Genomic DNA, 24,020 nt, shown 5'->3' on the forward strand with positions numbered 1-24,020 from the left:
AAATTGTAACCTGTCTATATCAAAAGTGGACCTTGTAGCACCAGCTGCTGATTAACAGGCACAACGTGATTTTCTTTTTACTGCTTTTATTTACCCAACACTCTGAATGCCAGCTCAAGAGATAAACCAAAACCAGGCTGTTCCTGATATGTGCAAGATTTGAAAGGAAACTTTTTTTGTTGTTAATGTTGTAATTATGTAGAAGTTTTCCTCCCAGTTCACGAGAGCTAACCAAAATGCAAGCACAAAGTAGGGGGGCTGTGAGGGGCAGCGTGTCACACAGAAGACTGGCAAGTGATGCCATATTCCTGATGAGGAACCCCAGTCAGTTTTAGGGTGTTAGTACAAGTGCTCCAAGTTGGCAAAAGTGAGCAGTTTCCAATGCACCATTTTCTCTTATTGAAGAAGGATGCAGCTATGGTAGAAAATATGTCATTTAAGATGTTTATTTTTGATAATTAATGAAAGTAACCAAGCTAAAAAAAACATTCCTACACATCATCAAGTAAAAACAGTTACCTAAGCCCATTTAAAATATTCAAAAAAATTTCCTCCAACTTTCTTTTAGGAATTACAATTGTCAATTTTTGTTTCATGGAAGAAAGCAGCAACCATTCAACCATTCAAATATGCAATAGAGTTACTCAGATTTTTTTCTTTCTCCCTATATACACAGATTCTTCTTGGAAAACTATTTTCTACGTTCCTTCTCGTACTTCTAGAAAAGTAAAAAGTGGGCACTTAAAGGCAACTTCAAACAAGGGAAGACGAGAATTATCAATGCCATATGTCAGAACAAGTTCTTTCTGAGGTTATATCAACATCAGAAGATGGGAAACAGCTCCCAAAACTGCTTTTAGGAGAACAAGGAAGGTAGTAAGTCCAGGGTCAGAGGAAACGATTTCCATGAAAAGAAGATAAATGCAGGAGTTTGGCAGCTTTTCCTGCTTGTAACAGCTAAAATTCCTTCCTCTTCTTCAGCAGATGATGACTTCTTTCATGAAGGAAGATGTTTGAAAAATCTCAGCCTTGTGTATCTTTGGCTATAGGTGCAAATCCATACTCAGATACCAAGTACTTCATTAAAGCAGAAAGGCACAAGCTCTTACTCCAACAGAAAGAAATGCAACAGAATTGCACTCCCCCACCTCCTCAAACTTATCCCACCCTTTTATCTTTTTTTAAAAGTAACCTCACAGGCTTTTAGTGCTAACAGCAAGGAATTAATGTTTCAACCTACTGCAACACAGAGAGTCTGCTCTGCTAAGATCCCCCACAGCTGCAGTTCACAAGCCCGGCGGCAGGTATGTCTGGGACAGTTTAACACACTAAATTCTCACTTGCATTGTTGTATAACTCCAGGTCATCATGCCCACTTATACCCTGGGTGTTTGAACACTTCTTGTTTGACAGTGGTCCTGGAAAACAATATTTTCACCTATGGTAGTTTCCCTTGCGCCAGAGGCATTCCATTTAGCAGTATAAGCTGATGGACAACACTTAAGCATGGAAAAGAAGTGCTCCAGACTTAACGAACAGTGTCATAGCTTCCAAAGTCTCATGATCTTCTATATAAGTTCTGAGTTCTTTTACCTGCTCTCCAGGAAAGGACATGTGTCTGCCAGTAGACCTGCCACATACAAAAGAAGCACTCTTGAAGGTAGTTTCCCCATGTGGATATAGGGAAAAGGAAATTCAGAGACTTTTTTAGGCTGTTGAGGTAAGTGTATGTTTCCCAAGTAAGAACTACAGAAAATATAGTGGTTTTCTGTCTGTGTTGTAGCCTTCAGCTTTGAAGGGTAGCATCAAATGTCTACATGCAAGACAAACTTACTCATGAAAGGAATGAAGAGAAAAAAATCAAAAAGAAGAAAAAAGAAAGACCTTGTCTTAAAAGAAAAAAAAAAAAAAAAAGCAAAAAAAGCAGTCCAGCTGTAAGCATGGGAACAGCATCCTCAGCTGCATGAAGTAAAACAATAGGAAGCTGTTCCAATAAAGCCAGAACCCAAAGAACTCAGAATCAATTTCTTCCTTCACATTCAGGTTTAAAATACTTTTTTTTTTTTTTAAAAAAAAGGGGCACAAACTAAGTCTTTTCCTTGAATAGGATTTTCATGCTGAGATTAGGAGGAGTGAAGCACGAAGGATGTTGTCTCAAGGCTATCATTCACTGCCGACCATTTCCCACCCCACTAACTGGCTGCTCTACATCAGACATCTTGGCAAACTTTTGCACTGGCAATAACTTTATGTTTTGACTTCAAGAGGCATAGTTTAACTGAAAATGTAAAGGTAAAAATATTTTGAGGTTTAAATATGTATTCTTCTGTTTTCACAGATTATCCCAGAAAACACACTGCTCACGTACAATGAAGCAACGCATAAGAGGGAGCACCACTTCTCCCCTACAAAATAGTCTCTTGTTCTCAGTGTTTTCCATGAGTGGAAACAAATGATTGTTCACTGTCTCACTCTCAGTTTTGGAAAGCAACAAGTTAACAGCTGGCATTTTGTTCAGTTCCTCAAGCTGAGGTCTAGTTGTAACTTTGGCATAGCCTTTGAGTGTTTTTTGCCAGGACAGCAGAAGGACAAATGGCACCTCAAAGATAAAAACACAAGCCAGTGTCTGGATATGGACATTACCCCAGATCTTCCAGACTGCAAAAGCTTTGCTTCAACAGCTACCAAGTTCGTATCAGTTTTAGCTGAGGATGCAAGAAATTTAACCCAGGGAGCTAGTGAAGAAACCAAGCAAAACATTTGGAACCAAACTCCCCATGCAACAATGTGATTTCTACAGGACAAAAATGTTACCTTGTGAGCAGCCATTTTGTAAAAGCATCATGGCTGCCTCTTCCAAAGGACAGACTTCCATCTTCTGTTCCAAAAAATTCCCCTTGAAGGCCCAAGATCAGTAGGCCTTGGTTGTGAGCTGACACTTTACATGCTGCAAATGCTGATTTTCAAGCTTTTTCCTTGGTTGCAATTTTTACCCTAAGTTTTCAGCTGTTATCAAAGTCTACCAAGGCCTCTGGTTTAGAGCAACATAGCACAACAATGCTCCATTTCCACTCTTTTGGAGAAGCCTAGGCTGATGAGTACTCACTCCTGGATGTAGCACTGCTAAGTGGAGTTAGACATCAGAGTGAGATACAGTACTAATCGATTTTGGTTTACTGTGGGTTTTTCACTATGTGAATTTCACTTCTTAGTCAGCAGTTTGTTACTTCACCTGAATGTGACAGAAAATGGTTGGATTCTATTGCTTGGGGGAAAGGGTGTGATTTCCAAATCCTGTTACTCATAAAGAAAATCTAAAAATTAATTCCCTTGGCTTTGTTGAGAAAAAGACCTACTTTAGCCATTGCGATTCATTTTTAGAAGACTTTTAGAAACAAGAGACAATCTATGCAAGCAATTTTAATTTTTTTTTAATCAAAAGCTGAACACGAGTAGAAATCAAGAACTACTCAAGGTTTGTCCCTCTGTTCATTTTTGGAAGTATGCAGAGAAGTTTCCTTTGCCCTTTAAATTTACTTCTTCACTGAAAAGGTAATAAATTATACTGAAGTCAGGGGAAAGAGTTTTATTAAACAAGGCCTCATTTCTATCTTATGTAAAGGAATGAATTTACTAGAGGGATTTTCTCTCTTCAAAAATAAAGTAAAATAAAACCACATTCCTGCCTTGGGAAATGATGGAAGTTCCTCAAAGCACAGTTTCAAAAGACCCCGAATTAAAATAAATAATACTTCTTAACTGAAGGGGGAAAGAAAGAAGATGGGAGAAACTTCCAAATGGTTTCCCTAGGGTGAAGCAGTGAATTATACAGACATACCTGGAATACTTTAGAGAAAAGACAGTTTCCAGTGACATATCAGCTTTAGCTGGGGATGCAATAAATTTAGTCAGGAAAGCCAGTAAAGAAATAAAGCAGAAAACATTCAGAATGAGACCCTCAACACACTTAGCCATGCTTCTGGTTCAGAGAAAGAGTTTCCTGGATCCAAGGCACCAATAACTTTTACTTCATCAAGGAAATCTTGTATAGGCTTGTTTGAAAGAGAAGATTACTATGAAATGTACCACAGAAACTGACCGTGGTGTAATATCCAGATACTATGGTTTCTTATTCTTCTTCATTTCAATATCCTCGCCAGCCAAACAGTACTGGGAAGAGAGGATATTAGATGAAATTAAAAAAGATAGCTGGAATTCATTTGAAGGACTACAGATGACAATAAAAATGATCAGTGAGATTTAATGAGAGACACAGTAAGTGTCAGAGAGAAGAGACATTATTGGTTTTGCTGGTGGCATGAAGAAAACAGGCAAGAAACAGTCTATTCAAGTCCAAAGCATCTTAAATTTAAGATGCGGTCCAATCATTGCATAATTACGTACATATTAGATCCTCAGCAAACATTAATGCCTCCATTATTTTAAACAAAAGCACAAATCTATGTTACTGGTGAAATGTAACTGATTTTTAACAGTTCTTTGTGAAAATTTGTCTCACTTTTAAAAAACAGTACTAGGTCTGTCTAATACAGTAATTAAGCTATATTTATCAAGAAAATAAGAATCACAGAATGGTAGAGGTTGGAATGAACCTCTAAAGATCATTCTGTCCAACTCCCTGCTCAAGCATGTGCATCTCAAGCAGATCACACAGGAATGCATCCAATTGGATTTTGAAAACCTCCAAAGGAGACTCCACACCCTCCATGGGAAATCTGTGCCAGGGCTCCCTCACCCTCACAGTAAAGAAGCTTTTCTTAAGTAGAACTTGTTGTGTTCCAGCTTATGTCATACAGATATCTAAATGTTAGTCCATTCATTACAGATAACAGACATCAAGAAAATTCTAGTTTTTGTTATTCAATCTGAATGATTTCACAATGAAACCTTCTAACAAATATGAGCAATAAGCATTACCTGCTTGAAAGCTGAATGTACACTGCTTTCTTTTTAAGTCAATACCAAAATGTCATTAAGGTGCACGGGGAAAAAAAATTAAAAATGATCTTACATTATAAGTATTAGCAGCAAGTCCTGGAAGCCACCCTAACCCTAAACTGTATGCATTACTGCTTCTAATAATAATCCCAACTACTCTTAAGGTCTTCCACTAAGAAAAGAGAAGGAAATTCAAGCCATTGAAAATTCCTGTAGGATTAGGTGTGCTATAAAAAAACATTTTGTAGGATAATTTTAATGATGATTTAAATTCTCATGCAAATATTTGATACAGTTTGAAAGTACTGCTGTCACACTGCAGCTCTGAAAGCACTTATTATAAACCTTCCTTCTCCATACAACGGTAATGAGAATTAATCTTATAAACTCCATGAGGAGTGTTGCATTTATTTACCAGATATAATTTCCCGGTTTACTCGACTGCGAGTTAAATTCACAGTTTATGTACTTTTAAAATACACTTATCTAAAAACACTGGGACTAAACAGAACTGTATCCTGTGTGCCTGAACAGAAAGTCATTGATGCTCAGACTCATATTGTCAGTGCCAGAGTTTATTGCCCTGGTTTTCTATCAGAACTAAATCAATACACAAGCAACATTACTGTGATGCAGAGGTCAGGCAAGGCTGGTGACTCTGAGCAAGTCCCCCATGATGACCACAGGGTAACCTGGTATTTATGGCTTTCACACTCCTCCACTTTCAGAGAATAAGCTGTGAAATGTGCTGCTCTCATATGAACTCCAGTCTGATCTCACTGCCCAGACCAGCTTTCTAAGGAAAATATAACAATGTCAAGGAAAAAACCCAACAGCATACTGCTCATCTTCCAACAAAGCCACCACTACCTTATGGAAGGACATATCCAAGCTAAGATGACATCCGCTTTTTCAGTCATCTCAGAGAAAACACTGCTAGGGAAAAGGTGAATAGGTGAAGCTCTATTCTTCCAATCACAGGACTCAGAATTAAACCCTGGCTTCTCCAAAAGATCCTGTTATCAGTTACATTGTACTATCGGGGCTGGTGTTTGCCTTGGCTCACCAGCAGCAGAATAACTTTCCATGGGCAGGAAAAATCTACTGAAGCTGAAGTGATACTGTAACCAAGCCCTGCCTAGAAAAGACTAACTTAATCTCACCCCAGGACCATTTGGCAACTGATGAAATATAGCTAATGAGACTTAGGTAGGTCAAAGCCTATGATTCTGGGCCTGACAAATATACTTCATCCCAGTTACCTACTTGACACTGCAGGAGGGGTATGGAAATAAAGACATGCCTCTGACAAAACAGAGGGTGCCATCATCCATGTTGTAGCACAATTTCACAATGTTTTTGTTTTGTCCTGAAAATTGAGTGCTCTTACTGCATGAGGGGAAAAAGCAGGAAAAGATGAAGACTGCATGCCAGAGGAGACAAGTATAGATATTGAAAACATCTTTTTAAAAAAATCTACTTCCACAGAACTTTATGTTTTTAATCTTGGAATGAAACATTACATATCAATCAACTAATAAATCAATCAATCACTCAGAAAAGTTAAAGTTATCAATAATACACTTTATTTGTGTTAACTATCTGGTGGGTACAGCATATGTTGATGCTCATGTGCATTACCATAGTTATTTGCTGCTTTCCATCCCCATTTGGTACCTAGTTGTGAGAAAAAAACTACGAAAGTACCAATAAGTCTCTCATGCAATGAATAACTATGGCAGAAAGAGAGGGAGGGGAGGAAAAAAGCTGTTGCCATGCAGTTCCACCCTTCCAGATGTTTATACTGATCTTCCAGATGTTTTCTTTGCATTTATTGCTTTGTTTTAATAAGTAAGGGACTGTCTTCAAACAGACTGAGACTCCTTTAAAACAAAACAGTTTATACAAAAAAACTCTTTCACTTCTTTTCTGTGCCCACATTAGTTTCCAAATCTTACAGAATAAACCACATTCCTTCAAACACAGTGAATGGTCTTCCAGGCAGGAAAGGCCTAAGTGTCTCTTTAGTTCCCAGGAACACAAACAGTAACGAATCATGCATTCATTGTTTGCTCTTCCTGATGTATGTCTAATTTTTGCCAGTCGCCATTGAGAACTCACCCAATATGGAAGGCTAATTGTCAGAATTGGTAAAATACACATAAGAAGGGTTGTTGCTACTACTGTTATTTAAAATTCAGTTACAAAGCCTCAGTATCACAATCTCACAGTCTAAATTCTGACTTAAGAAGAATACCCAAAGATGTGTGTACAGGTATAGGGAAGAGTTACTCGTAAACTGAAGAGCTGAGAAATTATGGATGAATATTCTATCAGCATTTAGGCAGGAGAATACGCAGGGTGATTTCCAACAGTAACAGATGGCAGTTATCTACAAATGTAGGTATATAAGAACCCCTAAAAGACCTCAGCCTTCTATGAGTTATTCCAGATCATGGAAATCCAAAGCAGAGTTGTTTTTACAGCCCTGAACTCTGAATTTGTTTTTCAGAACTTTAACAAAACTGTAGTTAGATATTGTCATCAAATTTTTGGACAAACCTGCATTTTTCCCTGCCAAATGCATTCAGTCTAACTATGGCCTCCACCAGAAAAGCAGTTCAGCTTTGTTCTGAAATGCAAAATAAGAAAATGTGAAGGATGGAAGAGAGATTTTATCTGTTTGGTTTCTGCCTCTTCCCTTGGTTCCTAATTTCAAGGTAACACATGGTGCTGGTGAAAGGCAAAGTGTCACTGAGCTGCAGGCAAAACCAGATCTGATTTTATGGCTATGTGTTACACAGATCAGTCCTGCCTTAGCCTCCAAGAGGCATGCTCTAGAGAAAGAGCTTTATGTTCCTCGTTACTTTTGAAAGACTTCAAAAGCAGCCTTGTTAAAAGAAAAAAGGGCTCAGCTATGAAATCACTTCCTTCTGTTTAAAATATTTTACTCAAGGAAAAAAAAAAACCAAAAGAGTATGAAAAGCACAAAAATAAAATAAAAAAAGTCTGTTTTCTGCTTTTGATTTGTTCCTAGGATTCAGCATCCCACTCCCCCTGTGGGATGACGCAGCGTGCCAGATCCCGACCGCTCCAGCCAGAGCGCTGAGCGGCCACAGCCCTCTCCACACAATTGCCTTCTTGTCGGAGGTGGCTGGCATCCACTCCGCACATGCTGACAGCATCCCTGTAGGGAGAGCTGCACCCCCTCCAGGGCAGCTCTTCTCCTCTTGGAGCAAGACTGCAAGGAGTGAGGCAGGCAGGCTGTGTTGGGCAGCTGACAAACAAGAAGCTCTTGTGTTAATTCCCTCCCTCTCCGGCTGCCTGAAAGGTAGTAAGGATGTAAACGGGAAAAGATGATCTTCTGCTTGCAGTAGCACGGCTTTGCCTGAGTGTAAAGCCAGCAAGACAACTTCAGGAAGACCTGTTTATGGAAGCTTAAAAGTCAAATGAACAGTACATTGCTGCCCAAATCTCAAGGGGGTTACTTATGGCTAAGCAGCATTTTAACAAAGATCCTAAGATGAGGACTGGGTTTACTCCCTCTGTCAATGCTTGTAGGTTTACTCAGCCTCCCAGCTCTGTTTTCCCTTGGTTCCCAAGACACCCTCCCTCTCCTCCAAAATGGACTGCCTCCTCTTGGGTAAGTGGGCTGATACACACAGCTCCCTTCCCCACTCAGCTGTGGGTCAGAAGAGGAGGGAGAGGAATGTTAAGAATAACCTGAAACCTCTCCATCTCCAGCAAAATGTTGGTTTCTGCCTCCAACAGTAATGTGTTACTCTGATCTGCACCATTAAGAAAGGCAGGAGGTCTTTTCCTCTGTGCTACCGAGGTTCACTGATGCAGAAAATGACAGATCATGAGATAAATCTTCAGAAAATTGTTCCAAGTAACCTAAGACATCCAGATTTTCTACCTTTCCTAAAGCTGAAGCTGATAAACTTGCAGCACTATGCATAGTCTACCTTTACAAGGTGACACTTAGGAAGTACAATGCTTGAAAAGAAATCTTCTGCTTGTGAAAATTTTAAGCCAGTCTTGTGAGTAGACTGCAAGTAGTGCCAGAGCACCAGGACACTTGTTTGACCAAGAACACTGAATGTATTGTCTAATCCAAACTGAGACATTGCCTAAACAGCACCTTGATGCATCACTTAGCTTTCTTTACCTTTAGAACCACAAAACAATCCTCCCTTGGGAAGTAAAAATTAAGTAAATATGGAACAGCACTTGTCAGCTGATGGTAATTAATGAACATATGGAACAGAACTTGTCAGCTGATGGCAACTAATGAACCCAACATGAAATGTTCAGTTAGGTGACTGCTTCACTTAATAGTCTGCTTAACACGTTAATACACAAAACACTTAACAGAAGTCTCTGTGGTTGCTCCAGGCCCCAATTCTTGGCTTCATGCTACTTTCAAAATAATTTATTTAAAATAGCCAAAACAACAACAAACCCAGCACTGTTTCACAGCCATCTTTATCTTGCAACTGTGTCTCACAAGTGGTAAGGAGGTGAAAGCATCGCTGCTTCTTCATACTACAGCTCTATGTCTGGCTTCTTCCAAATAAACCACACTGCTTTCAAAAATCAGAAATACAAAAAAATCCTTTTCAAAATAATATTGAAGCAGTACATCCAAATACAGGACGAAGAGTGCTACAGCCTGGGAGTGCCTTTGTTTTTTATCAATGAGTTTAATAAACCAATACATTACGACTCTCTGGAAATGGTGATTTATGCAGATTAGAAGAGGTGCTAAAGCAGAATGTGTGTGCAACGCTACAAATTTAACTGCATCAGTAAGAAGAAATAAGATCCTGTTAGAATTTTAAAGAAAGCTGCAATATGTGCTACCTGCGGTCCCAAAAATTCTTACTCCAAACAGCCCCAGTGAGCAATCAGAGATATTACTAAACTACATCAGCAGCTAGACTTCAGTCACCTTCAGTTCAGGTGATGCTACTTCACCTCTGCAGTTGTTACACTGTTTCCAGAACAATATCTGGAAAAAATAAGGTGCTTATTAAAGAAAAACAAGATCTGCTTTGTTTCTTGTACATCTTTACTGTCCTGGCCACATTGGATGGTCTGCACATTTCCTCCGTGACTTCTGCTTAAAGGAGAACAGAGGGTGCAGTTACTATCTAGCCTGGCACCCATGTACATACCTCTAGTCCCATATATGTTTGGGATTAGTTGCCATGTGCTATTTATCAATGACTATGTGTTTATTCCTACAGTTACATTGCACTTATATCAGTGCTATCTACTTCTTGTCCACCTTTTTTTTTTTTTCTTTTTAAAAGTCTTTCACCTCACAGGAAATACTTTACTGCTGTATGAACAACAATTTCTTCAGGAGGTTGTCGCAGGTTTTGCTTGGTAACAGGGGGAGGTGGCTGCAGTGTTGGTCCCATTAAGTAGTTCTTGAAACACCCTCACTCTGAGGCGGACTCACCTCTGGCCCAAAATCAGCAATGGAAGATGAGGTAGAGGAGTGGTACAAGATGGAGGTGACCATGCGGACCTCACAGTCAGAGCAGGAGGAAGGAAGGAGGAGCAACAGACCAGAGACCCCTCTGCAACCCAGAATGGCGAGAACACAGGCTGTGCTCCTGCAACCCGTGGAGGGCAATGGCAGGACTGAGAGCCACCAGCAGCTCCGGGTGAGTGCACCCGGACGGGTGAGGGACTGTGTGGGGAGGTGGCCATGGCCCAGGCCGTGCTGGAGAGCCTGCGGGCCGCAGAGCAGCCCCACACGAGAGGCAGAGAGGAGCTGCAGCCTTTGGGATGATCACACGTCAGAGTGGCCCATGCAGGAATTCTGGTTATGTGAGGGATTCTGTGCTGGAACAGGGAAGATCAGCAAGAAGCCTCCCCTGAGGAGAGACAAATGACAGGAGCCATCAAGAATAGTCTGACTGAAACCCTCATTCCCTGCCCCCTTGAGCTGTTCATACAGGGAGGAGGTAAAGACACTGGGATCATGGCTCTGAGCTCAGGCAGAAGGGAGAGAAGGTGGTCTTAAAGGGCTGGTTGTGCTCTTCATCATTGTATCACTCTGTGTTTTCTTCTGTTTGTTATGTTTTTGGTTGGTGGTAGATTACATTTCATTTTCTTCTCCAAATTGAGTAGCCTTGTCTCTTATGATCAAGCGGTGAGTGAGCCCTCCCTGTCCTTGGGTGCTTCCCTTAGTAGTTATGGTTGATCATGATCCTTTGTTCCTGGATGGGCCTAAACCATGAAAGAGGTGAAAGAAGGATCCACTTCCTAAGAAGACTGCAAAACCTGAATTTTCTTTGTGTTCCTAACCTCATCTTGCCTTCTGTGAGAAGGACCGTGGAGGTGGGGAGTGACAGATTGCCAAATCACCAGGCAGTCAGGAGAGGTTTTCCCATCACTACAGCCTCTCTTGCAAAACTTATAAGAGAATCTTTAGTGAGGACAAAAGCAGCACATGTAGGAATATGACTTATCAATGGCTGAACAGGCTACTCAATTACACCGCTCATATACTGGTTACAAACCTAATCATTAGATCAGAGAGCAACATGTGCATTCTTAAACCAGTTGAATCTCTGCAACTATTCTGCTGTGTTTGTGTAGACAGTAACAGCTAGAAAGCATGAGTTATAAGGCCATAGAAATCAGACGTCAAAGCAAGAACTAGGGCTAAGTTTTGGGGTTTGCAGATTGTACAATTGCATTTACAGACTACTAGGGCAACTCCACAATGCAACAGGATACCAGAATCCCAAGTGATCTGTGTACTGTGCTGGAGGACCTCATGGGTGGGAACACAGGTTGAGACAGGGAGGCAACCTGCTTTCCTGCAGCTTGCTATTATCTGTAGCAACAAAGAGCAGAACAAACTGCAAAGAACATCGGGGAATGGTACCTAGTATCCAGGCTGTGCTTTTGAATATGTGAACTGGGAGCCCTGAACAAATCCCAAATGCAGACATTCACAAAAAGACAGGAACCTTCTGACTCCAAAGCATGTAATAATATTTGCCTCATGTTTCCCTGTTTTCCGAGCTCTGAAGCTTAAATACCTCCTAAGCCATGTGCTGAAGTGAAGCAGTGCCTTACACACTACTTTTCTTTATTTGGAAATTGGCAGACACTCAGATGTGCCAAACATTACAGACCTGAGCAGCCTGTATAGGCAGTCCTGCTTAATACACAAAATCTCTTTGTCAATTCCATGTAGCCCCTCATTATTCTCCAGACATGGGAATACTGCCTGAACACATACAACACCTTTTGGGTTGTAAAAAGGAGACAAGAGATCAAGAGGACAAGTGACAATTAGAAGATTGAGGCTTCTTTGTGCTATTTCAAGGTTGCAGCCATTTGGTATCTTCAAAGGCAAAAGGGCAAACACCACAGAGGACAGGCTGCTACAACAGGTTTTAGACCTGCATTGCTTCAAAAACACACCACCTCATATCCTGAGTTCCTGCATTTTCACTTGTTTTATGTTACAAGACTGACTGTTCTGTCCCAGAACAGTAATGAACACTGGGGGTTCCTATTGCTGCCACTTCTTCTAGTGCCTTCCAAATGCTACTGACCCCCTCAGAAGTGGGACATGCACTACTGAAATTACCTGATAAAAAATGGGGGAGAATAGGGAGAGGCAAAGTAAGCACTTACCAAGCACAATGACCACAGTCTTCAGGAGGCTCATCATGGTGTCCCGATTCCTGCGGGGTCCAGAACTGTGTCTGGACATTCTCATAGTCCTTTGGCGGACGTAACCAAAGATATGAGCATATAGGACCACCATGACCACGAAAGTGACCAGGTTGAAAATAGCCCAGAAGACCAGATAGGAGTCACTATAGAGGGGTGCCATGTTGGAGCAGTGAGTGATATCACAAATGCAGTTCCATCCGACACTTGGTATGGCGCCCATGACAATGGCCATAGTCCAGATAACAACAATGACAACCACCACTCGCCGGTTGCTCATCCGAGTATGCAGCTGCATTCGGAAAACTGTGATGTGCCGCTCAATAGCGATGGCCAACAAATTGGCTACTGAGGCTGTCAGACTAGTGTCAATGAGGCCCTGACGGAGAAGCCAGGTGCTTACAGTCAATCTTCTAGTGTTGGGTCCTGTGTTGAACATTAAGTAAAAGTAGGCCAACCCTGCAAAAAAGTCTGCAGCAGCTAAGTTGGCCATTAAGTAATAAATAGGAAAGTGGAACCGGCGGTTGACATAAATAGCCACCATAACCAAGAGGTTGGCCAGCATTATGAAGATGCAGACAGTAATCCCCAGTCCCATTACAAGCTTGCTGACAGTGTTCCATTCAGTGGCTAGATATTTTCCACTTCGGTTATAAAAGAAGGCAATGGTTTCATTGTAGTAGCACTGTGGTTCGCTCATGGCTGTGGACTGAAAGAAGGAAAAAAAAAAAAAAAGAGAAAAAGGAAAAATGACATTAGAACAGAAAACATATGATTGTCTCCATTGACAAGACATGCACAGAGAGAAGTGAGGAGGACAGGAAGGGAACATGCTTCAGAAAAATTTTATTTTTTCAGACCAAATAGCATTCCACAATTCACAAACAATTGCTCCTACGAGTCCAGTAACAGCAACCAGTTTAGAAACAACCAGAAATGCTCCCATCTGTTCTGGGAGCTGGCACAATTTCTGATGTAGCTGTAAATTGCACAGCAAATGTGCTTGCGGTCAAGCAGATATGATGAAAAACTTGCTGAAAGAGAAGGGCATGCAATTTGCAGTTAAGATAAATTTATTCTCTTATAGGACACCTTATTTAAGTTATCATTGCATATCACTGTTGTTTGGCTATAGCTATGTTAAAAGAGCAGCTCCTCAAAGATGAGGAAAAGTGGATTATACTTCCCAGTAGGTTTTGATTCATGTATGTTTCCTTTGGTGGATTCCTTCTTGTCCTGTCTTAAAAACTGTGGAGAACACTCTGAATTAAGATAGTTAATATGCTGTAAAGCTATGAATTGCCAAGGCCAGGGCCTACATCTGTCCTTAAAGCATGAAGGGCATTTATAAACAATATAAGAAGCATGTCACTGTATTTCTATGAGCAATCTTTTTTTTTTTTCTTCCATCAGCTACATTTCTAAATAGGGTTTGAAATACATCATTCTTTTAAGCATAACTTGTCTGAATGGGCTTATTTCAATTTGAAACAGGAGTGAGGCAAGAAATCAGAAAAGCCATGTTTGACTTAAGTGGTGTTAAGAGTATCAAATCTTGTTTTTTGCATTAAGTATTGTTATGGCCATATCAGGGAATATATTATTAATTTTCCTTGCAGAGTACTCAGCTGAGCACAGTTATAGGTGCAACAAAAAAGCTTCATCACCAGAATGTTGAAGTTCTGCATAAAATTGTTGGCTAACAAGGAAATGCTTAATGAGTTTCCTTCCTCAGTTAATCAATTAGTCAAGGTGAAATCCCCAAAAGGCAAATCTTAGAAAAAGAAATCCCTATGAATAACATCCTGGCTCCTTGTTTAGCATGGCTTAACAACGATTGTAAAAATAGTAATTTAAAAAAAACAAAACAAGAAAATCATGTCAAAAAGTCTCTTTCTCTAAAGAGACCTGGGAGACCTCACTCTGACATCCTGCTTTTATGGCTGTGAAACTCTACTGGCTAAGCTAGAATTTTTACAAAAAGAAGATCAGTTTCAGCAAGAAGCAAGATAATAAGCCAATCAAAGAACAGATCAAAGAACAGATCAACAACACTAAAAGGCAGCAATTTCTTCCCATTAAAACATACAAATAAACCCCTGTTTTGGACAGCTCCAGTCATTCTGCAGGAAATGCTATAGCTAACCTAACCTTCATGTTGAAACCAAGAATGTACAGATTTGGAAAGTAGAATTCGTAATCAGATTTGAGTGAAAATAGTATCTGATAAAAATTTCCTTATAGTTACACAAAGCTATTTCCTTTTGTTTCCCTCTGTTTGTCAACACAATTAAGCTTTTTTCTTTTGAAAGCAGCAAAATACAAACTTCCCACCTATATCTCAAATGTATTACATGGCATTTAGATTTATGGTCAAGAAAAAGGTCTTTTTAGATTGATTTTATCTCCAACCTAAACATTGATTAGAATCATCTGCAGACCCAAGTTAATAAAAAGCTAGAGTAAACGGTATTTCTCAGCCCAGTGACTATAAAACTTTTATAATTCCTCTAGGATACATCAGCTCTTAGGTTAGAAAATTTTCAGCTTTAATTATCTAAGAATTTTTAAAAGTTCTCATGTACAATCTCTCTATTGCATAGAAAAAAATGATTTAGAAGGGGTACTTAACAAAGGGAGGCCTAGCTACAAGACATCTGGCTTTAATTCTTTGCTTAAAGCCATGTGGTAATAACAAGTCAAATATAAGAACCCTTGAGGGAGGGAGGAAGTCATACGAATGAATTATTGGCCCTCATAAAAGCTTGCCAACATCTGCATTAATTATGTGAATGCCTTGTTTGTTTTTTTTTTTTCTCTGTAGGAATATCTAGATGCAGTCTTACAGTCTGAATTACAGAGGAGGTCAGGACTCCACAATAGCGGACATTTGCAATCTTGAATAAATTCTCACTTTGTCTATTTGTCAATCTGAATTTTTCTTTCAGATGGCTAATGCCTATATGTAATGGTTCCCGCTCCACTGTTACTCCCATGAAGAGAGGCCTGCTACACCTGGCAGAAGACATTTCTAATTCAGATATCACTTTTTCGGGGGAAGTTTTTAGTGGTTTTGTTTTGCCTATGATCTTAGAATGTAAATTATCCCCTGATCTTGTAATGACCTCCTCAGATGACATAAAAAGCAAGATATGATAAAAGAATTGCCTTACTTACAAGATGCCAAGCCAGGGCTGAATATTTGCAACACACATAAAACTATGTAAAATGCTACTGGGTTTGACTTGTTAAATTTAAAAGCATGACAGCACTTCAGCAATCTCAGAGGAATAGCGTAAGGCTCACTGGCTTCTTTCATTTTGAAGACATGGGAACAAAATGCTCTGTTTCCATAAGGGGCTTCAGAGAGGTTTTGGTTTTAGGGCATGCTAATGTAAAACCTGTGATCTCCTTTAAGGGCAACCTTTTCAGTTCCAAGGGAAAGAAGAGCAGAAGAAGAGACAGTTTGGTGACAAAAGTTCAAACAGGACTTCCAGATGAATCAGCTTTCTCAGATGCCAGAGTATATATTACAGGAAGGTTTTGACCTCCCAGGTCACAAACATAACAAATCCGAAGGCAACATTTACCATAATGTTCCTATCTGACTGGATGTATCTGAGTACTGGAAGTGTTAACATACCATAATGGCACATGCAAGCAGTCAGAGTCATCCTCTCTCTTGCCCCTGCAGGAAAGGGGGCAGGGAAGTTTATACTTTAATTTCCTGAAGTTTCACTCAGTATGTTTCATTGCCTGGGTAAACCAGATGTGCTGTGCCCTGAGATTTACCTCATCCATTTAGTATATCTCTATAGAAGTTTAAAACAAACTGAGCTGCAAATTGCCCATATTAACTAAACCTTGAGCATGCATCTGTGTAGAAAAAGAAAACCTTTGAATTATAAACCAAGAAGACAGATAAAGCAGGCCAGACTAACAGCAAGATAGAATAAAAGCCTCTTCTAATCAAGTGAGGTAGACTTAATACTCAAGACACAGTTGTCCCAAACCAAAGAACACAAAAATCCTGAGTACATAGAGTTAAATTTCTTCATATCATGGTATGCAGTTAAAAACCACAACGCAGTACACACAGACCAGGAAATCTGGCATCAGGACTTAATAAATAAAGCTCACTCTACTTCTGCAGTCAACATTTAGTCTTTTCATGGCCAGAACATCAGCTGGGCACTGGCCTTTTCATACACTATCTGCTATATTTGTCCTCTTGGCTCATCTCCTTTGGTGGTAAAGGACCACGACCCTGGGGTGGCAGTGCGGAGACTGGGAAGAGGAGTCAACACAATCAACATTCTGGTATTTTGTGCTTGATTCATACTGCTGCTACCCAACCTCTTCATCACAGCTTAAGAGTGGAGTGAGGATCTGGATCCAAGGCATGGACCAGTTTGCCTATGGGATGTCCATGAGTGAACAGGCCATTACTCCTGTCCCCTCTCAGGGAGAAGACTGGGGCAGAGAAGGCAATGGTTGTCTGGAGCTGGAAGGTGAGAGGTGATTTCTGGATCCTGCTGGCTTGGTGGTGAGTGACAGCCCACCTGGTGAGGGCTCTGCATGGAGACATTCTTCAAGTGGGAAACAAAACAACGAGTTTTCAAACACTGCTGATTGGTAGTGTCTAAACAAGACATTAGTTAGCACAATATGCCTAAAGGGCAAATGCTCACTTTACAAACCTCACTGCAATCTGATAGTTTGTAGAGTTCCTTAGTCTTCCTAGTAAACGCAAGAAAAAAGGATACTCACTTCCTAATCCCTACATATGTGAGTGCATTAATTTGTCACACGGAGAAACAGAATACTAAAGTCCGATTTTTACAGAGCTTTTGAAACTTGGAAACCACAAAACCACTCTTTAAAAAAGTATTTAAATTGTAAGGTCTCCAAGCACAGGGTGCTCCTCTTTTTTTCTTTTCCCTTTCACTGAATTAACCTCGACATGCTGCTGTTTTCTTACCCAGAACACAGAGAGGAGATGAAAAGCAAATAAATTAGCATGGAAGTCTGAGGAACTCTGAGGACAATTTTGCACATAATGAAATGCCAAATACAATCCAGAAATCTCAATTTTTGCAGAATTCATGCAACTTGCACGCATTCTCTTTAAAGTCTGTGAGACCCTTAGAAGACTCATTCTATAAAGAATGAGGTACAGGTGTAGCTACCCTTAGATGTCCAAAATAATATTTATCATTCTCAGTGCTGCACAGAAATGCAGAAAACACTTTGGAGGAAATGCAGAATTGAGAATGATAGACCAAGACTCCAAAATAGTAATAGCTGTCTTACAGTTTTACATTTAGTGCAGCACTGAATAGAAATGCAGTAGCACTGCTTTCAGTTTAGATAAATACTGAAGTTTACCACCATACCAGGAAGGTTAGAGCTGAAAAACTTTGGGGAACTGCCAACTTCAAAACTCCCAAATAAGAGTACTAATTAAGAGTCTTTTTAAAATATACATAAGCAAGTAAGCATAGGAATAATTCAATCAATATGTAAATACTTTCTCAACCCACAACCACAAAATGATGGGTTTTATGAAAATAAAGTTGTAACAGATGAGAAAAATATTCAATTTGCACAAAAATTTCTTCATGGCCTGGTGAAAAGCATAAGCTATTGTTCAAACTTCAGAACACAAAATAAATACGTTTAAAAATGCAGGTGAAAAGATGGTGTTTCCTTTAAAAAATAAAAGTAGAAGTTTGAGGCATTTATCCAAAACTTAAGTAAAAAATCTAAAAGTCTCAAGACAAGGTTCCCAATTCACTATAGCCTTACACCTTCTATGCCTTATGTACAGGTATAAATTTCATCTGCACAATGAAAGTATGAATGTCTACCACCAAGCTACAACAGCTCCTCACATACCCTTTTCAGAATTTCATCTCCCAAAGTTCAATGGACTTAATAAAAAAACATGTATGATAAGATGTGGTGGATCAGTCATAGCAGGATACTTCATTTCACTAGACTCATTTTGCCTTTCACATAGCTGAAAAGACAAGAGGAAACCAATGCCTTTGCAAGGATTTAACTCTGCTATAATGAGACAATGCATAAAGTTACTTTTTCCATTTTCTTCGTTACTGTATTACTATGGAGTTTCAGAGCTAACAAATGTCCCAGACAGTAGAAAAGAAAATGAGAAATTCACTGTATCCTTCAGTTTATACCTGGAAAGGGTAACCCAACATATCTAGTTAGTGTACTAAAGAGACCTAGCCACCAGCAACACTGGAAAAAGAAGCAATTTTACTGCTGGAAGGTATAATTCACAAGTGACACAGATCCTGTTGCAAACTATGATTATCATCTCCACAGATTGACTATAAAGCCAGGGAGGGTGTTGACCTTCCTTAGTGCTTATTCACTCTCACATACGACAAAAGCAAGTTAAAAAATAGCTTCTGTGGGCTAAAAAAATAATGGATGAAAGCAGGAAGTCCCTCTAACTCTAAAAATGTCTTTTTCTGGAAGATGCCAGGATCACTAACTATCGGGTGTGAAATACTTCAGCTCTTCAGGACAGACAAATCAGGAGCCATGCAATTCATTATTTGAATCCAAAAGCATGAGTGAAGAGCAGCAATGGTCAGAAGCATATGGAGCTGACCCAACAACCCAGATAACGAGCACTGTGCTTTCACCTTCTTGCACTTTCTACTGCTGCAGCAAGGAAGTGTGCATGCTTGTGCATACACATATGCACACATGTGCAAATGCACAGGAAGTCTGTTTCACTGGATAATTCTGCAGACAAAAAGAAACACAGAAAATTAAAAAGCTAGAAGAACTGGAAAAAAAAATCCACAGGAAAAGAGAGAACGCATCACTTCAGCAGCCTACCAAATAATCCAGATACTGCTGTATTGTTGCTCGTTTTTCACAGTTTCTAGTATTTTCAGATGAGCTGCATCTCTCACGAGTCCTACCTACATGTTCTAATGAATGTTTTTTCAGTTGAGGAGGAAAGGAAGATTGTTTGGATCAGGATATAGTTCTACATCATCACATCACCCCTTACATCTCTAGGATGGCTTAAACACTTTGATCACTAAAGTTTTGATCCCAGACCACACAGTTCTTCCCTGCCACCCCATCTTTGCCTTCCAAATCCCTTCCAAAGAGAGGCCACTTCTGCAAGGTAGGGGTATTGCAAATACAAGCTAATGAGCTTTGCCACTAGGAGAGATGTCATAGGGCACGTTGAGTCCAAGTAATGTCCCACACAGAGTGCAAAAAAGAATTCTAAAAAGCTCTTCAAATGTCAATTTCTTCTGAAACTTTCATGAGAACCCGAGTTTCTCAAACATTAGCCAAACTGACTTTATGGGAGACACAGGAAGGCAAATATATTCTATAATCTAATTTACTGACTGAAATACTCCACCTCTTATGTCTTCAAAAAAATTCTGTGTTATGTAACCTAGCAGGCTCAGTCAAGTGCACACAGTCCAGGAGGTTCCAACAGAATGTTGATGACAAATTCGTGTCACAGGTGCTTAAGGGACCAATGAGGAGGGGTGTGCTGTTGGACCTTGTGCTGACAAATAAGGAGGGAATGTGAAGGTTGGAGGCAACCTTGGCTGCAGTGATCACTAGATGATAGAGTTCAAGATTGACTTTGGCCTCTTCAAAGACCTGCGTGGAGGGATCTCATGGGATAAGATCCTAGATGGTAGAAGTGCCCAAGAGAGCTGGTTGATCTTCAAGCACCACTTCCTGCAAGACCAGGATCAGTGTGTCCCCACATGTAGGAAAGAAGGAAAAGGAGGCAGGAGGCCTCCACGGATGAGCATGGATCTGCTGGGACAACTCAGTAGCCATCTATGAGAGGTAGAAACAAGGGCTGACTACTTGGGAAGAGTATAGGAACTTTGCCAGAGCATGTAGTGGTGCAACTAGGATGGCTAGAGCTCTTTTATAATTAAACCTGGCCAGGAAAGTTAAGGAAAACAAGAAGAGGTTTTTCAGGTACACCAGCAGCAAATGAAGATTAGGAGGAATGTGGGCCCACTGCTCCACAGAGGATGCCCTGGTGATAGAATATGCAGAGAAAGTGGAACTACTGAATGTCTTCTTTGCTTCAGTCTTTACAGTCAAGGCCGGCCCTTGGGAAGACCAGTCCAGCAAGGATAACAAGATGGCCAGGACAACAGAGGGCTTGCCTTTGGCAGATGAAGAAGAGGTTAAAGACTTGCTGGGCAAGTTTAATGCTCATGATTCAATGTGACCTGATGGGATGCATCCTAGAGTGCTGAGGGAGCTGGCTGATGCGATTGCTAAGCCTCTCTCCATCATTTTTGAACAATCATGGAGGACAGGTGAGGTGCCTGAGGACTGGAGAAAGGCCAATGTCAGTCCAGCCTTCAAAAAGGGCAGGAAGGATGACCCAGGAAATTACAGGCCTATCAGCCTCACCTCCATCACTGGAAAGGTGATGGAACAACTCATCCTGATGTTGTCACATATGAAGGATAAGATGGTTATCAGGGGGACTGAACATGGATTCAGCAAAGGGAAATCCTGCTTGACCAACCTGATAGCCTTCTATGAGAGTATAACTGGCTGGCTAGATGAGAGGTGAGCAGTGGATGTCAGCTACCTTGATTTCAGCAAGGCTTTTGACGCTGTCTCCTATAACATCCTCATCAGAAAGCTCAGGCAATGTGGCTTGGATGAGTGGATGTCGAGGGAGATGAAGAACTGGCTGAATTTCAGAGCCCAAAGTGTGATGATCAATGGCACAGAATGGAGTTGGAGGCCTGTGGCCAGTGGAGTTGCACAGCGATGGGTTCTGGGGCCAGTCTTGTTCAACATCCTTATCAATGACCTGGATGAGGGGACAGAGTGTAGCCTCAGCAAGTTCCCTGATGACACCAAACTTGGGAGGACTGACTGATTCCCCAGAAGGCTGTGCTGTCATTCACTGGGATCTCAACCAGCTTGAGAGTTGGGCAGAGAAGAACCTCCTGAGGTTCAACAAGGACAAGTGCAGAGTCCTGCATCTGGGGAGGAACAATCTCACGTACCAGTACAGGCTGGGATTTGACCTGCTGGAGAGCAGCTCTGCAGAGAAAGACCTGGGAGTGCTGGTTGGTAATAAGCTAAATATGAGCCAGCAATGTGCCCTCGTGGCCAAGAAGGCCAATGGCATCCTGGCATGCATCAAGAAGAATGTGGACAGTAGGTCAAGGGAGGTTCTGCTCCCTCTCTCCTCTGCCCTGGTGAGGCCTCATCTGGAGTCCTGTGTCCAGTTCTGGGCTCCTCAGCTCAAGAGGGACAGGGAATTGCTGGAGAGATTCTAGAGTAGGGCCACCAAGATGATCAGGAGACTGAAGCATCTTCCTCCAGTCTGTTGGAACTGGGGCTGTTTAGTCTTAGAGAAGAAGAGACTGGGGCTGGCCCTCATTAACATTTACAAGTATATAAATGGTGGATGTCAGGAGGTTGGGGCATCCCTTTTCTTCTGTTGTATGTAGTGACAGGACAAGGGGTAATAGGATGAATCTGGAACACAAAAGTTCCTCTTAAACACAAGAAAAAACTATTTCACTGTGAGTGATACAGAGCCGTGGCACAGGCTGCCCAGGGAGGGTGTGGCATCTCCTTCCTTGGAGGTCTTCAAAACCTGCCTGGATGCATTTCTGTGTGATCTGATCTAGGTGGACCTGCTTGAGCAGAGGGGTTGGACTAGATGGTCTCTAAAGGTCCCTTCCAAACCCCTACACCATTATATGATTCTGTGATACTAGGCTTCTTCTTTATCTCACTCAGTTCACTCTCCAGGTACCTAACTGTGTTATCCTCAACCTGAACATTACATGGACAGACATCCCCCAGTATGCAAGTCTCCAAAGGCAGCTGGGCAAGACAGACCTTGCCAAAAGACCTGAGCCCTTGGGAAGAGCTTTCTGGACAGAAGTGCAGCACAGAGTTTCTTGTCTGTGTCACTGAAGAAACCAGAGTTTAAGAAATGGGAAGTGAAAAAAGATAATTTGCATGCCTAACATCCCAAGTGAGTTTCCATGCATAATGAATTACAACTTGCATCCTTTGGGCCCAGTTTGGTGCTCAGTGAGCCAAGCTGGGAATTAATTCTTGTCTCCAGTAGCTGAAAGACTGGTCTTTTATGCTGAAAAAAAATGCTGTAGGCTCTTGGGGCTACTTCCATCTCCAGGGCACACCTTTCATCACTCTTCACCAAGCAAACCGGCAAAGCAAGAACTTGACAGAATTTAGCTTCCAGGCAAAATGTTCAAAATTATGTTAATGAGCATAGTATATTTAATTTTTGGGGTGGAAACTGGGATTTCCAAATGGAAAAAAGATGACTATCCTGTGTGTACCATGGCAAATACATTTTTTTTTTCTGGAATATGCATCAGACAGTTTTGAGATTCTTTGCTTTGATACTCTGCTTTGTACAATATATAAACAGAACACAGAAAATCTTTCTCTCTCCAGGCTCTGTCAACAATGGGTTTTCTATCACCAACTTGTTCATACAGCACTGAACAGCTGCCTAAATGGCAGTATCGGTCTACTTTAAACAAAATGGAGATGTATTCTGAACCCCTGGTAACCTCATCTAGTGTAAGAATTAAAAAAAAAAGGCACACTGATATTAAAATGTCCCCTATGATATCTCTAACTAAATAGATATACCTCTAATCACAAACTGTTTCTTCCAATCTCACCATTTTGATGTGTTCTCTCATTTGCCTTATTTAGCACCATCAGAGTTCTGTTTTAGTAAAGACGTTAATTTGTTCTTTCACTTAGATGTGGAGAAAAATGTCCACACATTTATTGACTGGGGACTAAAATCAAATTGTGTTGAGCTTTGCTAGGGAAAGGGGTGACAACAGCTGTGCACCACACAGGAGTCTGTTCTCAAGCATAATTATAAATAGGAAAAAGCTACCGAGGAGGACCATTCTGTGTCAAAGTTTAAATAACTTCACTCTAATTCAAACAAAAAGAAGATAAAATAGAGAAGCATTCAGTGGTACAGTGTAAGAGAAGTGTTTTTTTGGCTTTGGCAAACACAGAGCTACCACAATGGGAATTACTCTGGATTTCTCTTTGGAACAGCTGCAAGGCAGTTATTTAAAAGTACTCATTTACTTCTAGTATTTGGCTGGTAGGATCCACTACTGGCAAAACCAAAGATAGAATGATGAATTTCTGTTGTTTTCTTGTTTCTCAAACACTGTTGGAAGTTCCTGATTCATTAAGCAACTGGAGCTCAAATAATTTCTTCTTCAAAGCTTTTACTGTAGAATTCATCTCATGCCATTCACAAAGAGAGAAGATAC

General features: G+C 40.7%; 1 protein-coding gene across 2 annotated transcripts in view; it reads right to left on the reverse strand.

Annotated features, from left to right (window-relative positions):
* The window catches only part of LPAR1 (lysophosphatidic acid receptor 1), a 75,324-nt gene that overhangs the window by 24,981 nt on the left and 26,323 nt on the right, over window positions 1–24,020 (reverse strand). For both annotated transcript variants that reach the window (XM_062019281.1, XM_062019280.1), the window contains one exon: window positions 12,631–13,378. In XM_062019281.1, coding sequence (XP_061875265.1) covers window positions 12,631–13,378 — 748 coding nt within the window. The remainder of the gene's footprint in view (window positions 1–12,630; window positions 13,379–24,020) is intronic.

Source organism: Colius striatus, chromosome Z (genome assembly GCF_028858725.1).
Source record: "Colius striatus isolate bColStr4 chromosome Z, bColStr4.1.hap1, whole genome shotgun sequence".
Lineage (NCBI taxonomy): Eukaryota > Metazoa > Chordata > Aves > Coliiformes > Coliidae > Colius > Colius striatus.